General features: G+C 54.0%; 1 protein-coding gene across 1 annotated transcript; it reads left to right on the forward strand.

Annotated features, from left to right (window-relative positions):
- Positions 1-676: 676 nt before the first annotated feature.
- NTN5 (netrin 5) lies at positions 677-7,600 on the forward strand. The gene is made up of 6 exons (XM_007112380.2): positions 677-1,307; positions 4,341-4,529; positions 4,750-4,899; positions 5,290-5,343; positions 5,562-5,642; positions 6,972-7,600. The coding sequence occupies exons 1-6, from the start codon at positions 677-679 to the stop codon at positions 7,493-7,495; spliced, it is 1,629 nt and encodes a 542-aa protein (XP_007112442.2). The 3' UTR covers positions 7,496-7,600.
- Positions 7,601-17,217: the final 9,617 nt, after the last annotated feature.

A 17,217-nucleotide genomic window follows, 5' to 3' on the forward strand; every position in this document is an offset into this window, starting at 1 on the left:
CCTGCTCCACAGGTGTCTCTGAGCCCCCTGCCCACCTGCTTGTCTGTCTCAGCCCCCAGGCTCCCTGGGGCCCGGTCCCCCCACCCTGTGGACCCGGTTGCCTCCTGGTCTCCCCTTGTGTCCGTCCTCTCTCCTCGTAGCTCCTTCTCCCTGCCTGGCCCTTGCCCTTCACTTGCCTCTCCCCGCCCCCACCGGCCCCCCACCCCTGTCTTTGCCGTCGGTGCCTCTATCGGCCCCTTTCTCTATTTCTTTGTCACTAAGTCTTCATCTGTCTCTAACTCCCCCTCCCCTGCCCACCCGGCTCCTCCTTTCTCCCCCTTGCCCCCTCTTTGGGTTTCCCCATCTGTCCCCCCTCCCTGCCCTCTCCCCAGGGCCCCCTGCCCCTCGACACTGACAGATAGCTCTGGGGTGTTAAGCTACGGATTAGTTCAGGCAAAATTCTCGATTTTGCTTGCGTTCTTTCCCCTTTGGGTTATGTAAACAGTAATTCTCCCCAGATGGAACTATTTTCCTCGCTCAGAAGCAGGCGGGAGGGGTCTGGGGCAGGGCTGGGGCTGGAATGCCGGGGTTCCTCAGGGAGCCTGGGGAGCGGGGTGGAGGCCGACCCCCGAGGGCGGCCTGAGGCCCCCACCCCAGATACTCCTCTCCTCTCCAGGTACTTGCCTCTGCCAGAACCATGCCAGTGACCTTTGCCCTCTTGCTCCTCCTGAGCCAGGCCAGCGCAGACCCATGCTACCATCCAGGGGGCCGCCCCCGCTTCTGCCTGCCACCAGTGACCCAGCTGGCCGGCGTGGCTGCCTCCTGTCCCCAGGCCTGCATCCCTTCCCCGGGGACGGACCTCGGCCCCCGGGCCACCTGCAATGGCAGTCTGACCCTGGCTTTGGGTGGCCCCTTCCTCCTGACGTCCGTCAGCCTGCGCTTCTGCACCCCGGGACCCCCGGCCCTGCTCCTGTCTGCCGCCTGGGCCACCGGAGGGCCCTGGAGATCACTGTGGCGCAGACCCGCCTGGCCGGGAGCCTTGGGAGGCCCCGAGACGGTGACCTTCCGAGCCCCACTGGGCCCTAAGGCCAGGGTGGTGGCCAGTCACCTCCGTGTGGAGCTCGGGGGCCAGGCAGGGCTGGCAGCAGCAGGAGTGAGAGGCCGCTGCCAGTGCCACGGCCACGCAGCCCGCTGCGCTGCCCGTGACCGGCCGCCCCGCTGCCGCTGCCGCCACCACACCACCGGCCCAGGGTGTGAGAGCTGCCGCCCGTCCCACCGCGACTGGCCCTGGCGGCCTGCCACGCCCCGGCACCCTCACCCTTGCCTGCGTGAGTCCTGGGCCCACCCTGACCCGCCAGCGGCCACACGCCCGCAGCAGCTGGGCCCTTCTCCCTGAGGGGCAGGATGTCCTCCCCCTCCCCAGAGCCGCATGCTCCTTGCTTCTCCCCGTACTGTCCTCCAGCCAGGCCCCCTCTTCGCTTCCGCCCACTCCCTCCCCACCACCTGTGCTGCCCCCGGGCTTCCAGCTGCGTACATGCCCATTAGGGGGCTCCAGCGTCTCCCCGACACTTGATCATGGTGATGGTGAGATGGATAACACTTCCTGAGCTCCCAGCCCAGGGCCTGGCTTGCTGCAGGTGGTATTTACTGAGTGGCTGTAGGAAAACAGGGCAACTGGACATTTTCGGAATCATCAAATCAACCACAGGGGGTAAGGATTTATTCATTAGACACATATTTATCCAGCAACTACTGTGTGCAGGGCAGGTATTGCATCAGGCCCATTCTACAGATGAGGAGACTGAGGCTAGAGTCGGGAAGTCCCTTGAGCAAGGACATGCAGCCGGAAAGTGGCAGGGCTGGAACCTGAGCTCAGGAGGATCAGCCCAAGGGTCGTGGCCTGTCCTCGCCAGCCACCTTTATGTACTGTCACACTAGATGCTCTTGGGCAGCAGACACGGGCATGGCCTCAGCAGCCAGCCAGACTGCCCGGGCTCAAATCCCAGCTTCTCTGCTTCCTGGCTGTGTGACCCCCAACAAATGACCAAACCTCTCTCTGCCTCCATTGGCTCACCTGTAACGTGAGGATGGTAACAGCCCTTCCTTTACAGGCTGTAATGAAAATTCAGTACATTAAAATACATAAAGTCCTTAGAATAAAGCCTGATACAGGACCTGGCACGGAGGAAGGGTTATCTGGTTCCGCGAATGTTACCACTGCCCAGACGAGGAGGGTGAGGCCCAAGGGGACGTGTCACTTGCCCTACGTCTCACCGTCAGCAAGGGGCAGTGCTGGGACTGGATTCAGAGAAGTCTTCTGAGAGGCTGGGCCATCCACCAGCCTTCCAGCTGGACCAGAGCTCCCCAGGCCCCACTCAATGCCCTCCCCCATCCTCCGGGCTTCCAGACTGGCCTCCAGAGTCCGGGCCCTTCCCCACCCCTCCAGCGGCTCTCGTTAGAGACAGCCCTCCCCATCCCACCTCCAGCCTGCAGCCTTGCTAGAGGGTCTGAGTGTGTTACATGGCCCTGCTAACTCCACTCCATGGACAGATACACACCACATACACACACACCCCCTCCATTCTCTCTCTCACACACACACCCTCCATTCTCTCGCTCACACACTCACGCGCGCGCGCACACACACACACACACACACACACACACACACACACACACACACACACACACACACACCCTCCATCCTCTCGCTCCTGGACCTCCCTCTCTCCCCACCTCGCACATCCTCTGCCCCCTCCCCCTCTACGTCTTCCTGCAACGTCAAGCGGACTAACTTACAGACCATCCCAGCTGGCCTCTGCTCCCCACTCTGTCCTCATCACACTTGGGTCCCCTCTGACCTGCTGTTCTCATCACCCCAGGCCTCTGTCCAGTTGGCCCATTCCTACCAGTAAGATCTGATGCCCCTACAGGGGAGTGAGGGTGGGGCGGGGTCCATCCTGGGGGAGGACAGGGCCTGGGAGCTGGGGAGGCTGTCCCTCTGCGGATCACCACATCCCCTCGGGCTGAGCTGGGCAGCCGACCCTCTGAACCTGGTAACAGACCAACAGTGCTGTGATAAAGGAGGATCTGGGCAGACAGGATGAGACTAACTCCTGTGGCGGAGCTGTGGGCTTTACAGACACAGTGCCTGGACCCTTCCCCCAGTCCAAGTTTTCTAGTGGGGAGTGAGGTGAAGTGGTCACTCTCAGGTCAGAAAGAATCCAGAGCCCAACTCACTGACAGATACTCTCAAGAGCGCTGCCATCCCTAATGCCTACAAAAACCCTTGACAGAGGAAATGAGATCCCCACTGGATGGGAGGAAACTGAGGCTCAGAGAGGGGGAGTCATTTTCCCAAGAACACACAGCTGTCTCAGCTCCCTGACCTTCCCGCTACTCCCTGGGGCCCTCGGGACCTGCCAGTCCAGGCCTCTCAAACCTCTTGGAGTCAAAAACTCCTTCCATCTCTCCAAAGAGTGGTCCATGATCTCCCTGCTTCAGCGTCTCACTTTGGGATGCTTGCTAGACATACAGGCCCCTGGACCCACAGAAGCCCTGGGATGGGCCCTGGAATCTGTGTTGCTCTTTTTAAACATTTCCCCCGTGATCTGGATAAGTGGTAAGGTTTGAGAGCCACCGCTTTTGAAAATCTGATCAACACTCCCCAGCAGAACGTACATGGTAAGTGGTCCTCGTGTGAGCTGTGTGAGAAGCACTGGAGTGAGCCTGGGTTGCAATCCCGCCTCTGACCACCCCTCAGCTGAGTTTCTTTGGGAAGGTGGCCTCGCCTCTCTGCCTCAGTGTTCACATCTGTAAACTGGGGATGATGACAGCCCCAGTCTCACAGAGCTGCTGTGAGAAGGAAACATGCCAAGCACTCAGCACATGGCACCTGGCACGTGGATGTGCTAAACAGGCAAGGGCACGCTCTATGTCAGGTACGGAGTTAAGTAAGCACTTTTTACGTAGGTGGTTGCATTTAAAGATCATGAAGTAGACACTATAAATGCCATTTTACAGCAAAGGAGACTGAGCTACAGAAAGCAGTCGTCACTTGCCCACGGAAACAGTGAGACACTTACATGCGGGGGTCTGATTCCACAGCCTAGGCCCAGAGCCGCCACTCTTCTTTACACCCCCTGGTTTCACACAGACATCCAGCATATTCATCAGTCCTCTCGGGCTCACCCAGCTCCAGTCCAGTGCAGCCATTTTAAAGATGACAACGAAGAGCTTCGAGGACCCACACTTACCTAGGGACCCCCAGGCAGTCTCTTTCCTGAGGGCAGTGGGGAGAAAGCTGGGAAAGGGGAACAGAGAGTCGGGCCTGACGTGCCCTTACTCCATCCTGTTCCTAGCCTGTTCCTGCAACCAGCACGCGCGACGCTGTAGGTTCAACTCTGAGCTGTTCAGGCTGTCGGGCGGCCGGAGTGGGGGTGTTTGTGAGCGGTGCCGCCACCATACGGCCGGGCGGCACTGCCACTACTGCCAGCCGGGGTTCTGGAGGGACCCGAGCCAGCCTATCAACAGCCGCACGGCCTGCAGGGGTGAGTGCAGCCTGAGGCCCAGCCTAGAGGGAAAGGAAGCAGGCAGGTCTGAGGGGGGAGGGGCCGGGGGCCTGGATCCTGGGTCTGAGGGGGGAGGGGCTGCGGGCCTGGACTCCTGGGTCTGAGGAGGAGTGGCCAGGGAATTCCAGTCTCCTCAGTCCTTGGGGAGGAAGAGGCTGGGAGCCTGCACCCCACATCCCCAGCTCCTCTCCTCATGTAGCCTGCCAGTGCCATCCTATCGGGGCGACAGGTGGTACCTGCAACCAGACCAGTGGGCAGTGCTCCTGCAAGTTAGGGGTCACTGGCCTGACATGCAGCCGCTGTGGTCCCGGCTACCAGCAGAGCCGCTCCCCAAGGATGCCCTGCCAGCGTGAGTCCTGAGGGACAGGGCCCAAGTCTGAAGGGGGGTGGGAAGGAGACATCCCAGATCTCCAGGGGGCAGGTGTTGTGAGGACCTGGTCCGTAGGAGACGGAAGCTAGAGAGTGGAGGCCAGACTCTGAGTCCTTAGGGAGGTGAAGACTGAAAGTCCAGTCTCCCTCATCTTGGGGACGAAGAGGGTGGGAGCCTGGATTCCTGGCTCTGAGGGAGGAAGTGGCTAGGGACCAGGACTCCAGGTCCTGGGGTAGAAAGGCAAAGTGTGCTTCCACTCTTGGGCCTCAGGGGAATAGACATTTTGGGTCTGGATGCCTGGCTTCCTCGGGGGGAGCGGGCTGCGGATGGGAGGCCCTAAGGCCCTGTCTCTCCTCTGCTCTTTCACAGGAATTCCAGAGTCAACCACCACCCTTGCTACAACCCCTCATGCTTACAGCTCGGGTAAGACAGGATGGCCTAGAAACCCCTGGCAGCAAGAGGGATCAGGGATGGGCTGACTGGGCCGCCAGGTGGGGACCCAGGGGTGCTCCCCCGAGCCCAGTCCCCAAGGGTTCAGGCACCCCAGCTGTCCGTCAAGATGAAATGCAGGGGATAGGCAGGGGCAGAACGCTGTAGTCCAGGCCTCAGGAGCCCACTGCAGACAGCCTGACCCTCCCCAGACCCTCAGTGTCAAAACTACTGCAATGTCTCGGACACCAGGGTACACATGAGCCTTCGGAGGTACTGCCAGCAGGACTACGGTGAGTGCTGGGGAGGAAAAGGGTCAGCAGCGGCACAGGGGGCTCTGATCTGCTGCAAGCCACCCCCTCCTCTGGCCTTCAGTTTCCTCAGCTAAAATGGGACGGGGTGTTGGACTCTACAGGGCCTTTCCTGACCTAGAAACTAACAGGACAGCAGACAATGGGCAGGGGGGGCACTGGGGAGGGGGTGCTCCCTACCTTCCTAGGTCTCCTCTCTCCCCATGTTATTGGCCTTGCAGAGTTTCACGATCTCCTTCAGCCTGACATCTCTGAGGGAGGGAGGTGGCCTCCTGAGGATGGAAGGAGAAAGGGGAACTGGTTGAATGGAAGGGATCCTTGCACCATCTTGTCTGTCTCAGACCCTCTGCCTCCTATCAGGGTCTGAGATATCGGAGCCCCACTCCCACAGACTCACCCGACAGTTCCCTAATCCACCAGTCCACACCAGCCCCCGACCCCAGGGCCTGTGGCTGCAGGTTGTCTTGGACAATCACTTCAGCCCAGTCCCAGTTACTTCCCTCAATGGTCCAGGATCCCAGACCTCTCCTCCCTGAGGCTCAGCATCTGGCCGCTAGTGTCCTTGATCTTCAAAGGTGGAGGCTTCTCCCCCCACCTCCCACAGGGATATCCTGCCCCAAAGACCCAGCTTGTCTGCCAGAGTCTCCTAACACGTCTCACCTCACCCCCTCAGCGAGGACACGTCTCTGAATCACCACTAGTATGACCTCAACCCTCAGCTTCCAAGGACTGATCTCCTTCTGGCCCCCAAATTAATCCTAAATGCAGATCCCTCCTATGGCAATACCCCTGTTTTCCAAGGGCTCTGTCTGCTCCTAAAACCTTCTGACCCTTGGCATTAGAGACCTGGACTTGCCTCTTGGGGCTTGTTCCCAGCCCCACCCACTGCAGGGTCCTTCTGGGACCTCTAACCCTTTAAGTAATCCCTGTACCCGCTGCTTCTAATATGACCCCCAAAGCGCCCCATCTGGCGTATTCCTGGTGGGCCCCTGCGTTCCTCGCCCTGTCTGGCCTCCCCTCCAGAGGGATCCCCCCCGCCTCCGCCGCCTTCCCAATCACAATCCCGTGACCCAACCTCTCGCTCCATAAGCCCCGCCCTCCTTGCTTTGACCCACCTCCCCAGAAAGATCTCACTCCTCACAGCACACGGCCAGACCCCCAGACCTCTCACCCTCAAAGGTTCAAGGTCTCTCCCTACTGATGCGATCCCGGAAGCCCACTCTCGGGTCCCGGGCCCCTCCCCACCAGGACTGACCCCACGGGACCCGGAGGCTCCCCACCGCCCAGGCCTGACATCTCCCCTCCCCGCAGTGCTCCGCGCGCAGGTGCTGGCGTCCGAGGCGGCGGGCCCGGCGTGGCAGCGGCTGGCCGTGCGCGTCCTGGCTGTATACAAGCAGCCGGCGCGGCCTGTGCGCCGCGGCAGCCAGGACGCCTGGGTGCCCCGCGCCGACCTGGCCTGTGGCTGCTTGCGCCTGCGGCCCGCCACCCACTACCTGCTGCTGGGCAGCGCGGCCGCCGGCCCCGACCCCGCGCGCCTAGTCCTCGACCGCCATGGCCTCGCGCTGCCCTGGAGGCCGCGCTGGGCCCGGCCGCTGCGGCGGCTGCAGCAGGAGGAGCGCGCCGGGGGCTGCCACGGCCTGCGGCCTGCGGCCTTCGACCCCGAGCCCCGAACCCAGGATCTAGAGCCGGAGCCGGGCGGCCTCGAACTCCAAGGAAGAAACTGGAAGAAACCGCGAGAGGAGTCTTCTACCTCGACGGTGCGTCCCCCAGCAAGCCAATCAGACGCCACGGAGCCCCTGACGTCACTTGCATGCGCCAGCACCGAGGAGGCATGAGGGACTTTTAAATAAAGGCGGCAAACCTCTTGGTCTCTGGCTAGGACACTCGACCTGTGACCTACGCAGCTAGTCCCCTCAATAAAGTCTCAACTCTTGGGGAAAGTCGGCTACAGACCCCTGACCTGTGCTGGGAGGGTATCTGAGGGGCAAATGAAGAAGGCCACGAGGAAATATGTGGAGCCGAATATGGCTACAGCTCTCTGACAGAATAGCCAATCCAATGAAAACGCTCATATGACGTCACTGGGTGCTAGTCAGATTTATGTTGCCTGACGATTGGTTAAAGCCGGTGGGTGGGGAGGGTGACTAGAAAAGGCGGGAAATACACCTGAGGAAAGCACAGCAGTGTCAGACCAGAAAGTTCCAGATTGAGAAACACTTGGTTTCTGATGGCCCCAGGATGGTCTCTGAGAAAAGAATAACGGAACTTTGAGTGACTATCTGAAGAGGGTTCTCATGGGTTCACCTGGTCTTGAAGCACAGCCTAAACCCTTTCCTGAGGGAATAGCCAATTGGGAGCCACAGAGTGGTGTGACGTCACTTGGTGCTAGCAGAATTCGATTCCACCCAACAGCTGGGTACCTACAGGCCAGAGGGATGGGGTTAAAAAGGCAGGAAGCTTAAGTACTATGGAATGGAAGGCCTATGATCTTCCTTGTCACCTGGCCTCTGCCCCCACAATCAACAAAAAAATTTCACATTTGGGTGACCTTGGTAGGAGAGAAAGTGAGCTAGTACTTTGAAGGAATCTCACACAAAGTGATATGACTGAAGGTCCACTGGGCCCTAGAGAGCAACCTATTCTTTCCCTAAGAGAAAAGCAGGCCTCTTAGCCAGTGGGGAGTCAGGCTGGGCCATGATGTCATTGGGTGCTGGGCAGAGAGAACAGACCCTCCCGCCAATGTTGTGGGTATGCTCCTGAGGAGACTAAGAAAGGCAGGAAATAGCCTTCAGGAGGTGACTGTTTGACCCCCAAGCTACCAATACTATCCTATATATGGGGAGGCTTGCCTTTGGCTTCCAACTGGGCCCTGGGTGCGGGCATATCTGAAGCAGGAGTTAGGAGTCTTTAAGGGGTTTTCTAAGAAGAGTTCTGTGTTTCAGAAAAGTTCTAGATTCCTTATCTTGCTCTTTCCATCCTTTCTCAAAATTAGTTCAATCGGGCACTTACCCCACTACTTCACCCTCACATCTACTTACAACTTTAATAATATATTGGCCAGGGACTTCCCTGGTGGTGCAGTGGTTGAGAATCTGCCTGCCAATCCAGGGGACACGGTTTCGAGCCCTGGTCCGGGAAGATCCCACATGCCGCAGAGCCCGTGCGCCACAACTACTGAGCCTGTGCTCTAGAGCCCGCAAGCCACAACTACTGAGCCCTCGTGCCACAACTACTGAAGCCCACGCGTGCCTAGAGCCTGTGCTCTGCAACAAGAGAAGCCAACGCAATGAGAAGCACATGCACCGCAACGAAGACCCCTCTCGCTGCAACTAGAGAAAGCCTGCACACAATGAAGACCCAACGCTGCCAAAAATAAATAATTAAAATAAATAAATTTATTTTAAAAAATACATTGGCCAGCTCTTTTACCAACAAAACTGAGTTTATTAGGGACTAGCAGAGAAATCACAATCAGCGATATGCAAAGATGGGTGACCATAAGCAAATACAGAGAACAAGCAAGGAGAACATGCTTTTATAGGGAAAAGAGGAGATTTGGGAGGGGCTGTAATAACCAAAGAGTCCATTGGAGGAAACTGGGAGATCAAAGTATGGAGGCTTCGCATTGGTTGGCCTGCTACAGTCTGACTGGCTGAGCTGCCCTGGATGGAGAGAAGTTTTCTTCTTCCTTCTGATAGTAACCTAGAGGTACCTTCCTATCACAGATGTAGGTTTACTTCTCTCCTGTTAACTGAGGTCTCCTGGCGGGATCTGAGAGCTCCCCCTACAGGCCTGTCCCAGCTCCGACTCTACCTGAGGTTTCTTCAGTTACACCTACTAAATAATTCTAAATACTGGTAGCGCAGTGGTTGAGAATCTGCCTGCCAATGCAGGGGACACGGGTTCGAACCCTGGTCTGGGAAGATCCCACATGCCGCGGAGCAACTGGGCCCGTGAGCCACAATTACTGAGCCTGCGCGTCTGGAGCCTGTGCTCCGCAACAAGAGAGGCCGCGACAGTGAGAGGCCCGCGCACCGCGGTGAAGAGTGGCCCCCGCTCACCGCAACTAGAGAAAGCCCTCGTACGGAAACGAAGACCCAACACAGCCATAAATAAATAAATAATTAATTAATTAAATTAAAAAAAAAAATAGATGCTTTGGCCCAGGAACAACTCTAGCTCTTCCACTCACAGCTCATTAGTCAGGATTACAGTTGCACAGAGGCGGGAAAGCAGAATTCTCCTATGTGCCTAGAAAGAGAGAAGAACCAGTGTATTAGTTTTCTATTGCTGCCATAACAAAGTAACACAAATTCAGCTGCTAAAACAACACAGATTTATTCTCTGACAATTCTAGAGGTCCAAAGCCCAACATGGATTTTACTGGGCTGAAATCAAGGTGTCAACAAAGCTGCATTCCTTCTGGAACCTCTAGGGAAGAATGTTTCCTTTCCTCTCCTGCTCCTAGAGGCCACTTGCATTCCTTGGCTCCCGGCCCCTTCCTCTATCTTCAAAGCCAATAATGGTAAGTCGAGTCCCTTTCCCACTTCAAATTTCTCCTGCCTCTTCTTCTGTCCTCACATCTTTTTCTCCTCACAGCCTGGAAAGTTTCTCTGCTTTTAAAGGCCAATGTGATTAGATGGAGCCCACCCAGATAATCTAGAATGATCTCTCCATCTCAAGGACCTTAACCTTAATCATATCTGTAAAGTACATTTTGGCATATAAGGTAACATAGTCACTGGTTCCAAGGATTAGAGTGTGGACGTCTTTGGAGGCCATTATTCTGCCTGCTACCACTAGATATGGGTGAGCACTAGAATTTTCCACCACAAGGCTCTGCTCAAATTTCAGAGCATCAGAGAAAACTTCCCTGATGACCCTAACTAAATAGAAGCTTCCTCCTATCATTCTCATTCTTTTGTCCTGCTTTATTTTTCCTTTTAGCACATATCTTTTTAGCACCTGATATATTAAATGTTCATCTATTGTTTACTACTTCTCTATTTCCTCCACTAGAACGTGAGCTCCATGGGAGCAGGGATTTTGTATCCCCTGCATCTAGAAAGGTGTATGACATGTAGTGTATGCTCAATAAATACTTCTTGAAAGACTGGTCAACGAACGGTCTAACTTGCAGCCCAACTGAACCTGAAGTGGTACCTCAAGCATCTGTATTATTAGGAGCCATAGTAAACCCCAAATAACAGTGGCTTAAACAAAATAGAAATTTATTTCTCTCTTGCACAAAAGAGGTCTGAAGATGGTCACACCACTAGGAACCTTGTTGCTTTCCTCTCCACCATCCTTAGAAGGGTCCTTGTCTTCATGATCCAAAGTGGCAGCTAGTGCTACAGCCAGCACATCTAGATCCATGCAGCAAGATGGAGGCAGGCAAAGAGAAAAGATCGAAAGCTCCATGCAGCTGACTTACCATGTTTTCCAAAAGCTGCTACACAATCCCTCTGTTCTTGTCTCATTGGCCAGAATTTAGTCACATGACCACACCTAGCTGCAAGAGAGTGTGGAAATATAGCCTTTAATGCTGGGCTGTCTCAGACACAACTAAATAGGATGTTTTGATGTCAAGGAAAGAGAAGAGAAAGGATATTTGGGGAAATTAATGGGCCTGGCTTAATGCCAGGCCCTCAGCCAACCAGAACACAGAGTATAAAATGACGTCATGAGGTGTTAGGCTGAGCAGTATTTTGACATTTCTAGAAAAAGAGAAGCTGAGATTGGAAGTAGATGATGTATGGCCATGACCTTTCATCCTATGTCCTGCTGCCCTCACCTTGGATTTGTGGCTGTTTCGTTTGATGCTCTAACCCAAGCCCCTAGGACACAGTAAGTACTCAACAAATATTTGCTGAATAAATGGGCAGGTCCTATTATTATACCCATTATACAGATGAAGCAATTGTGGCTCCCAGGGGGACTTCACTTTGAGATGGGAGCAGGGATTTAAACACACATGTGTTTGGGTTGGGCTAGAATCCTTAACCACCTCTTCGATAGAGAAACTGAACGAGAGGGACTTCCCTGGTGGTCCAGTGATTAAGAATCCGCCTTCCAATGCAGGGGACATGGGTTTGATCCCTGGTCAGGGAACTAAGATCCCACATGCTGTGGGGCAACTGAGCCCAGCACGCCACAACTACTGAGCCCGTGCACCGCAATGAAAGACCCCGCGCGCTGCAACAAAAGATCCCACATGCTGCAACTAAGACCTGACCCAGCCAAATAAATAAATAAATGCAAATCTAAATCTTAAAAAAAAAAAAAAAAGAAAGAAGCAATAATAGAGGCAAGGAGACTTAGCATCCATCACACAAGTAGCTGGCAAGTAGCCGGCATTCAAACTTAGTTCTCCAGAGCTGAGCTATCCAATCAGTAGGCACTGCCACATTGGTGGTGGGCGGATAACATATCCGACAGAGCTGATAAAGAACATTTCCATCATCGCAGAGACTTCTATTGGACGGCACTGCTCTAGAGACGATTTTCATGAAGTGCATGGACTCTGGAGCCAGACCACCTGGGTTCAAATCCCTCTCTGTCCCTCAGTTTTCTCATCTGTGAAATGGGGGTGGTGATGATAATAGGAAGTAACCCACAGGGCATATTATGAGGATTCAGTGAATTAACATGTGTAGGTAATGGGCTTAGAACAGTGTCTGGCACAGAGTAAGAGCCATTGGAGTTTGTTTTTATTATTTAAACACTGGTGGCCACACATCCCCCAGGAGAGGCGAACCCAGAAGGTGAGAACACAGATCGGGAGGATTTTTCCCAGGCTCCCCCAGGGAGTTAAGAGCAGGGAAGGAGGGGCGAGGAGGCCAAGAGGGGCTGTGGGAACCACCCGGGCCTGGAGAGTCCTGGCCCTGCTGCCTCCTACGCAGGGGTTGGGGACGTAGGAGACAAAAGTGAGGAGCGGGGGCAAGCCGCATATGTTCTTTTTGACCTAAACTTTGTTCCCAGCGCCTGAGACGAATAGGCGTGAAATTCACATCTGGGACCCACCTCCGGCCTGGCCATTCCCTCCCGCCTCTGGGCATTGAGCCCAGTCTGTCTTGCTGCTATAATGGAAGCAGCACAGGTGGCTTCCAGAACTCAGAAGAGGCCCCTGCCCACCACAGCATCACTGATGGCTTCCTGAAAGAGCAGACTCCTGAAATGCATATGAGCTGAGCACGAATTTGCCCAGCAGAGGAGGTAGAAAGAAAGGCCAAGTTAGAAGTTACAGTTTGTGCAAAGGTCCAGAGGCCAGAGGGCCCGGTGTGGTAAGAGAGGAGAAATGAGGCTGGGGATAGGGAGTAGCCGGGGCATGTGGGGCCTCTAAGACCAGGCTGAGGGCCTGGGTTTTTCCCCAGTGCCCCTGGGGAACCCTAGGAGGTCTATGACCAGAGGATGGGTAGGATCAGCCCTGTATGAGAAACAGACGTGATATGGACCATCACAGAGGTGGCTCCGTTCACTGGGCCAGCCCCAAGAAGGCCTCGAATAGAGCCTGCAGGTCAGGAAACTTCCCTCAGAGGATGTGACATCTGAGGTAGGTCTTGAAGGACAGAGGAAGGATTTGGACACGTCAAGAAAGGTGGAGAGGGCTTCCCTGGTGGCGCAGCGGTTGAGAGTCCGCCTGCCGATGCGGGGGACGCGGGTTCGTGCCCCGGTCCGGGAGGATCCCACGTGCCGCGGAGCGGCTGGGCCCTATGGGAAGGCTGTAACTAGGGGAGAGGCGAGGTCAACTCTGAATGTAGAAGACCCCTCCGGGGTCCCTGGAGGGTAGACTGGAGGGGGGAGGGAGACTGCGGTGGGGGGAGGGGCTGGAGGGAGGATCCTGGTGGCAGAAGATGAGTTCTGAGCCAGGGCTGGGGTTATGGGGACAGAAAGAGGGTCAGGAAAATGTGACCTACACTGGAAGACTTCCTCTTACCCCCATGTAAGAAAATCTTCTTCTTAGCCATTTCTGAGTGCAATGCCACAGTCCCTGTATTTTACTTCATTCACTCATTCATTCATTCAACATATTCTCCCAAGTTCTCCCTGGGAAATGCTGGGACCAGGACCTGAGTCAGTCCCCGGATTTGCCCTGGAGGAGCTCCCAGTCTGGGAGGGTGAGGTAGGAGAGAGACCTGGGTACATCACATTGGTGTGATGTGTAACAATGGGGGCAGCACAGGGCCCAGGCTGAGAGGTCAGGGAAGACTTCTTGGAGGAGGTGAGGCCCTCCCTGGGCCCTGAAGGAAACCCAAGTGTCTCCCAGGCTGATGGGAGGGGTGAGGATCTCTAGGGAGAGACATCAGCATCATCATCTCATTCAATCACGCCCGACTTCTCTCCTGAGGACGCCCATGTCCTTTATGCAGGGTGATGCTGGGGACCCAGAGATGGGTCGGGCCTGGGCCCTGGAGGAAGGGCACACAGGGACACAGTCCCTCTCCTAATGAGATCTGTGCTCTAATGAAGGTAGCCAGGACATTGGGAAGGTCCACAGAAGACACAGACCTAGCCTGAAGGTCAGGGAGGGCTTCCTGGAGGAGGAGAGTCAAAGTGTGGGGAGAACCTACTCTTCCCGTCATGTCAGTCTGTCTTCTCTCCCTCTGTGTATCTCTGGTTCCTTCATTGGCTCTCTCTCTCTGATGAGTTCCATGTCTTTCTCATGATGTCTCCCCACCCCTGGGGTAGGCGGCTATAGAACATTATCACAAACTGTGGGGCTAAAAATAACAGAAATTTATTCTCTCACAGTTCTGGAGGAAGTCTGACATCAAGGTGTGGGCAGGGCTACAGTCCCTCCGAAGGCTCTAGGGGAGGATCCATCCTTGCCTCTTCCAGCTCCCGGTGGCTCCTAGTGTTCCTCGGCTTGTGGTTGCATCACCCCAATCTCTGCTTCTGTCTTCACATCACCTTCTCCTCTGTCTCAAATCTCCCCCTGCCTTCCTTTTCCCTTTTTCTTTTTTTTAAGTTGAAGTATAGTTGATTTACAATATTCTGTTAGTTTCAGGTGTGCACAAAATGATTCGGTTATATATATACATATGTATATATCTATGTAGATATATACATATGTATATATATCTATATTCTTTTCTCTTGATTCTTTTCCATTATAGTTTATTAGAAGATATTGAATGTAGTTCCCTGTGCTATACAGTATATCCCTGCTGTTTATCTACGCCTTTATTTTATAAGAACTTATCATTGGATTTAGGGTTCACCCAGACAATGCGGGATGGTCTGATGTCAAGATCATTATCTTAATTACATCTCCAAAGACCCTTTTGCCAAATAAGGTCCTATTCACAGGTTCTGAGGGGGCATGTCTCTTTTTGAGGGGAGGGAGGCATCAGTCAACCCATGACATGTTGGGTGAGTTACTTCCTTCTCTGAGCCTCGGGGTTCTATCTGTATAATGGGGCTAATACTAACCCCCACCTGATGGGGCAACTTTGAGGGTTAACAAAACCTAAAGAGTGCGTGGTACAGCCCCCGCGTCTAGAAAACTCTCAATCAGAGTGGCTTCCATTTATTTATTTATTTATTTCGTTGCACCGGTCTTAGTTGCGGCAGACAGGCTCCTTAGTTGCAGCTCGCAGGCTCTTTAGTTGTGGCATGCAAACTCTTGAAGTTGTGGCACGCATGTGGATCTAGTTCCCTGACCAGGGATCGAACCCAGGCCCCCTGTATTGGGAGCGCGAGTCTTAACCGCTGCACCACCAGGGAAGTCCCTGGCTTCCATTTCTTATTGATTCATTTGTCTGTCAGAGCTGGGTTCTTCCACCAGTCTTTTCCTGCCACTTACCCATAGTCTCTGCACATATGTCTCCATTATATTTTCTCCATCCTTGTTTGCTTCCTTCCTGTATAACGCAGGGCAAGCCCTTTGAGACTTGGCTTACTCATCTGTAAAATGGGATAATAACATCTTCTCTTTCATAGAGAGGCTGTGATGATTACATGAGTCAGTTCATAGAAAGTGCTCAGAACTTTGCCTGGTATGTAGTAGGTGCTTTATGTGCTGGCTGCTATTACTGTAATTATTATTATTACTACTACTGTTTTGGTTTCCTTTGTCTTGACACTTTTCCCTGTCTCTGCAGCTCCCTCTGTCTTCAAGAGTCTCTCTTGACACATTCCTGCCTTTCTGAATAAGTGTCTCACCAACCTCTAAGCCTCACGGGCCTTTAAGAGTCTGTCTCTCTCCATTCCTCTATCTCTTCCTCTCCCCACCTGTGATGGTTTTAAAATAAGCCCACAGAGGCTTCCCTCGTGGCACAGTGGTTAAGAATCCGCCTAGCAATGCAGGGGACACGGGTTCGAGCCCTGATCCAGGAAGATCCCACATGCCATGGAGCAATGAAGCCCATGCACCACAACTACTGAGCCTGCGCTCTAGAGCCCATGAGCCACAACTACTGAAGCCCGTGTGCCACAACTACTGAAGCCCGCGTGCCTAGAGCCCGTGCTCCCCCACAAGAGAAGCCACAGCAATGAGGAGCCCACGCACCACAACAAAGAGTAGCCCCCGCTCGCCTCAACTAGAGAAAGCCCGTGCACAACAATGAAGACCCAATGCAGCCAAAAATAAATAAATAAAATAAATTTATTTTAAAAAAATAATAAAATAAAATAAGCCCACATTCTTTGATACCCTTCTGTTCAAGAGGAGGAGCTTAATCTGTTTCCCTTTGAATGTGGGCTAGACTTAGTGATTCACCTCCAATGAATAGAATAAAGAAGTGATGGTGTCAGGAATTCCCTGGCGGTCCAGTGGTTAGGACTCGGCGCTTTCTGCTGGGGCCTGGGTTCAATCCCTGGTCAGGGAACTGGGATCCTGCAGGCTATGCAGTGCAGCCAAAAAAAAAAAAAAAGGGATGGTGTGTGACTTTTGACATAGGTCATATAAGACAATGCTCTCTCTCTCTCTCTCTCTCTCTCTCTCTCTCTCTCTCTCTCTCTCTCCCTCTCTCTCTCCAATCACTCGCTCTGAGGGGGAAGCCAGCGGCCATGTTGTGAGGACACTCAAGCAGCCCTATGGAGGGGCTCACCTGGTGAGCAGCTGAGGCCTCTTGCCAAGCACCATGTAGGTGAGCTTGGAAGTAATCTTCCAGCCCCAGTCAAGCCTTCAGATGACTGCAGCCCTGGCCAATAGCTTACTGCACCTTCATGAGAGACTCTGAGTTCTCTGTTGTTATCTGAGCCAGAGCCACCCAACTAAACTGCTCCAAAATTCCTACCCCTCAGAAACCATGAGATAATAAATATTTGTAGCTTTAAGCCACTGAGTTTTAAGATAATTTGTTATGTGACAAAGGATAATGAATATACCTTTCTTTCTCGTGTTTTCTCTGTCTCTCTCCATTTCTGACTCTCCTGGGTGTCTCCATCTCCCTCCATCACAGGTCCTTGAACGTCCATCTCCAATTCTCTATCCCTGAATGCCTTGGTGTTTCTGAATCCTCTTTAGTCTCATCCTTCACGTCAGCTGACCTGTTTCTGGGACTCTCTCCCCCTATCTGGGCCTCTCTGTCTTTGTCCATCTGTTGGTCTCTGT

This window comes from Physeter macrocephalus, unplaced genomic scaffold (genome assembly GCF_002837175.3).
Source record: "Physeter macrocephalus isolate SW-GA unplaced genomic scaffold, ASM283717v5 random_356, whole genome shotgun sequence".
In the NCBI taxonomy this organism is placed as follows: domain Eukaryota; kingdom Metazoa; phylum Chordata; class Mammalia; order Artiodactyla; family Physeteridae; genus Physeter; species Physeter macrocephalus.

Excerpts from the sequence above, each read along its gene's own strand:
- NTN5 (XM_007112380.2), top strand. The coding sequence starts at position 677 with ATGCCAGTGACCTTTGCCCTCTTGCTCCTCCTGAGCCAGGCCAGCGCA. Across the intron at positions 4,900-5,289 it reads CCCAAGGATGCCCTGCCAGC|GAATTCCAGAGTCAACCACC; the intron begins GTGAGTCCTGAG and ends GCTCTTTCACAG. Across the intron at positions 5,643-6,971 it reads GTACTGCCAGCAGGACTACG|TGCTCCGCGCGCAGGTGCTG; the intron begins GTGAGTGCTGGG and ends CCCTCCCCGCAG.